The sequence below is a fragment of the Daucus carota genome, chromosome 3 (genome assembly GCF_001625215.2).
Source record: "Daucus carota subsp. sativus chromosome 3, DH1 v3.0, whole genome shotgun sequence".
Classification (NCBI taxonomy): domain Eukaryota; kingdom Viridiplantae; phylum Streptophyta; class Magnoliopsida; order Apiales; family Apiaceae; genus Daucus; species Daucus carota.
Window position 1 is genome coordinate 43,076,778 of NC_030383.2, and position 4,683 is coordinate 43,081,460.

At 33.4% G+C, this 4,683-nt stretch overlaps 1 protein-coding gene across 1 annotated transcript; it reads right to left on the reverse strand.

Annotated features, from left to right (window-relative positions):
* Nucleotides 1-702: 702 nt before the first annotated feature.
* LOC108212507 (uncharacterized) lies at nucleotides 703-4,384 on the reverse strand. The gene is made up of 11 exons (XM_064090068.1): nucleotides 4,195-4,384; nucleotides 3,977-4,108; nucleotides 3,701-3,890; nucleotides 3,498-3,618; nucleotides 3,213-3,407; nucleotides 2,884-3,119; nucleotides 1,615-2,334; nucleotides 1,384-1,524; nucleotides 1,245-1,307; nucleotides 940-1,095; nucleotides 703-858 (listed from the first exon to the last, which is right to left on the reverse strand). The coding sequence occupies exons 1-11, from the start codon at nucleotides 4,335-4,337 to the stop codon at nucleotides 703-705; spliced, it is 2,253 nt and encodes a 750-aa protein (XP_063946138.1). The 5' UTR covers nucleotides 4,338-4,384.
* Between the last annotated feature and the right edge of the window lie 299 nt (nucleotides 4,385-4,683).

Below are 4,683 nucleotides of genomic sequence, written 5' to 3' on the forward strand. Positions count from 1 at the left end.
TAGTGTCAACCATATTAAATACTGTCAGGATTATATATATATGAAATACTGTCAGGATCAAAATACTGATGATTTTTTATTTGACAGCTGTGAAATACAGTCAGTATGCAAATACTGTCATGTATCATTACTTAAAGGAATGGAATGGTTTCCAAATGACTCTAACACTGAATCATAATATTTTATAAATCACGATTGAGTCATTATAGTCAATAACCATCAGCTATTTGAAACTAAAATGTATACTAAATATATACTCACATTGCTCGGTTCTTTCTTCCATTAATCCAGCTCCTCTTCTTCATCTTTGCTGAACCTTTGTGTGTTGAGATCAATCGCTCGGATTTTGAATGGAGACTTCTGATGATCAGTTGGTTTGAGTACCCTTTTCAGCTGATTGTTGAGTCCATATGCAGCATAGCTTGGCTCATTCCTAGTAATATGTTTTGTGTAAATATTACTATCAACCACCTGACCCCCTAATTTTAAATCATCTAAAAAATCATCTATATCGTGCATCTTATTAAAAGCCCTTTCATTTTCCGGGAGCATTAAAATGTCAAATGTTTTCCAGTCTTTGTATGTGAAAAAATCCCAGCCTTTATCAATACTGTTTTGCCAAAGAGTAAAAAAGAATTCTAAGAATCTATCTAAACAAGTTATGTTCAGAAAGTTATGGAGTAAAAGTATTATTTAAATCTTTCACCTTCCTGTTGTCATCTCTTCAAACCTCTGTTCATATTCTTTTATTTTATCACTTTCTGGGAACAGCTGTTTCCCCTTGTCAAGTGTTTCACCAAATTCTTTCTTCAGCTTTTCCATTTGTGATAAATGATGCTGTAATCTTGACGTTATCTCCTAGTTTCATTAATGTATGTTAGTACTTGCACATAGTTATGAATCTATAGTAAATTACTTGATTCTAATAAATTTTCTTACATCCTCTGTGAGCACCTCAGTGCTATTGTGATTCTGTTCAACATCTCTTGCAATTGACAATATTGATGCATCAACATTGTCTTGTGGAGAAAACAGCCGACTGGGTCCTACGCCCTTCAATGTTTCTTTAGGTGTGGTGAAGTTGCTGTTCCCACCCTGTATTATAGAATAAAAACATCATTTATATTCATTTATTTATGGAAATAAACAAAACTCAAGTTAAAATGGATACATGATCAAAAACAGTTATATATAATATGGTGGTTCTACTATAGAATCATCTTCATTTTTTATTATTTTTATACCTTGTACTGTTCAGAGTTCACATCATTTTGATTGCTTTCATCAGGAGTTTCAAATTCTGGAACCTGCATAATTATATAAATTATTGGCATTTTTTATATTCATGACTATATGTAGAAAGAATATAGACTATCTACTTACAATATCTCCATGACCAAAATTATTATCAAGACCCTCCCTCTTTGCTCTGTCATCAATGCATGAATTCTTCCAGCCAACAAAGGCAGGCCATGTTTTCTTCACTCTCACATCAGGATGGCTTGTCCTAGCTAGATAAAAGTACTACAGACAAAATAGAAAGTCATAAGAGACGATGGCAGAAGCTATACATATATAGTAAAAAAGAGTATCAAATGTTTCAAGGTGTCTTACAAGAAGAAAAACAAAACAACCAGTGTAGTATTGTGTTTTTGGATCATTCCACCATTGTTCATGAGCCTCTTTCAAATTTTGTATCACAAGTTTGCACCAATTGTAGTCTCTTGCATTGTCAAAATTACCACTGAACCTCAGGATTTTGGGGCAAACAAAGGACGTTTTATCTGTTCTGATGAAAAGGTTAGCCATCAGAATCATGAAGTTCTGCTTGAAATGTTCATCGGCATCACGAGAATCTGCAATCTTTTCACGCAACATCTTTTCAGTGATCCTGCTTGGCTGCCTTTCTTTAAATTGTTTGCCCCAGCTTTGGATTTTATCTTTAGAATCTTCAAGTTTAACATCCAATTTCCCTTGGGGTAGACCAATTATGTCAAAAACATCATCCTCTGTTATTTTAAGATTCCGATTTGGGAATAGACCAAACTCACATTTATTGTGCTCGAACCACCATAAGCAATTAACTATTGTCTTGTGTGGCAGTTCCTCACCAAGAGTAAAATGAAGGAGTGCACCAAACCCAGCAGATTTGACCCACTGCCTTTGAGCTTCAGACAGCCTTGAGATTGTTTTTGAAAATGTTGATGGATAAGCACGGATTAAAATCTTTTTTGGTTTCTCATCATCATCTTTTTCTTCTTCTTCTTCCACTTCTTCATCTTCATTCTCTACTTCCACCTTTTTCTTCAATTTCTTTTCCTTATTATGTTGTACCTGTATCAAATATTAAACATAGCTCATTAAATATTAAATATTATGTTGTAAAAATTAAAGTTCATGTTAGAACATAGCTCAACAGTTCTACTGTGGAATGTAAACCTGAGATGATTACTATCAGTAATCCTGATGCACTCATCAGTAATCCTGATGCACTCATCAACAATACTGATGTACTCATTAGTAATCATTATGATCCGTATGAATCAAGTATTTTTAAAGTTCATCTTAGAATAATAGCTTAACAGTGCTACTACCTGAGATGATGACTATCAGTAATCCTGATGCAGTCATCAGTAATCCTGATGCACTCATCAGTAATCCTGATGTATTCATCAGTAATCATTAATTTTGCTTCTAAAGTGGAACCAACTATAATTATTAAAAAATTGGCACTATTTTACTTATGTTACAGAATCAGACCATTTAAATGTTTTTACAAATGTGTAACTGTACTATACAATAGAAACCATGTATATTTTATATGTCTACTGTTGTAAAATGGGATGAACAATGAACAAGTACTGTTATAGTGTAACTATGTACCTCTTCTACGGCTTTCCTTTTATTGACACCTTCATTCTTTGTCGCCCTTACTTTTCTTTGTGCTTTTTCTGCTGGTCCCTTCTCTGCATTTTCTCCTCCCTCAGGGTCGACAATATGAATAGAGAAATCTTCTTCATCTTCTTTTATAGGTTGTAGCCTTGGAGATTTTCTCACAGAAGGTGCAGCAGCAGCCAGCTTTTCCTTGCCATCTTTTTCATGAGTGGCAATTGTTTCAGCTGTTTACAAAAACAAACAGTGTTAGACATAAGAAATCTGGATAGCACTATTTATTATACAATATAAAAAATATTATTCTAATTGAAGTTTACATGCAGGTGGTGTTGGTTGGTTGGGTTCTTGCTGCTCCTGTGAGCTCTTTGGAGTGTACACAACTAGTGAACGAATAGGTTCACATTGTACCACCATCTCAGCCTCTTCTTCATCTTTAGAAAGTTTTTCAATTTCTTCAGCAGCAATTTCATTATCGACATTTTGGCCATCAACTTCCATATTACTTGAAAGATCTATGCATCAACAAAGACCACAATTGTAATCCAACACAAACTACAAAGTGATTATATTATTCTAAATTAATGAGATTGAATTTTGCATACTCTTTTCCTTGACCACAATTATGTCTTCTGAAGCTTGCATTTGGTCAGTATGCAATTTCTCTGATGATAGATTGTTGAAAAAGTTGTTCATCTCTTCCTCTGTGAACCAACTGCTATTCATCTGTTAAACATTTTAATTTGGTTGTTATTTGTTAACAAAAATATATTATAAATAGTAGAATTAAATAATAATATATACTTACAAAGCCACCATGTTCATTAATGTTGAAGTTTTCTGGACAAGACATCAAAAACTTGAACATATAGTAAAGAACACAGTATCCACATTTTTCACCGTCATCCTGTTGAGGAACCATTGGAATACTCAAATTGAACTGGAAAACATCATCAGTTCCTTGTACTGACTCATTCTTATACATTTGGTACACAAATCTGCATGAAAAAGTTCCTATTAAAACAACACAGTCGTCATAAATAAATCATTAAATTCTAAAATACTAATCAAATAGAGATTGTACTGTTTGATGCACGGTTCTAGGTTCTTTGGTTCTGCTTCTTGAAGTGAGTCCAATAACAGCATACATGGACTTTTTTCATTCATCTCCAAATCTTCTCCCAAGTTACAGAGTATGAGAAGATTCCAATGATTACTGTCAAATGATTAAACCCACATTCTTATAGTTAGTGCATTAGGAGCAGTAAAATAATTTATAGGTCTTACGTTTTTGTTATATACCTTTGGCAGATGGGAACAAAAACATATCTGCAAGCAAATATCTTTTGCTTCTTTATCCACTTCCACACATTGCTTTTCTCAATTGCTGTAGAATCTTTTTTCTTTGCCTTTTTAACTGCATCCATATATGATATGAAGAACATAGGGTCGAAAAACGAACATCCTGTCTTCCTTTCTTCTGGTATAATCTTCAAAATCAACTTATAACAAACATGTTATAGGTTACCAAAATTACCAAACTGCCTAATAGTTATAATGTGCCAAATAATTTACCTCATATACTCATCAAAATTTTTTGTGTCCAGTTGTCCTTCATGACGCGTTCTACAGATGATTCGTAGTCGTTTTCCCTTATTTTTATTCTGTCCTGATGCTTTGCTTCCACTCTTCTTTCCAGATTTTATTTTAAGTCCTGCGATGTATTATACAGTCAGTGTGTTGAAAATATTTAATAGAAACAACTACAGATACATTATAATCCTGATGCAT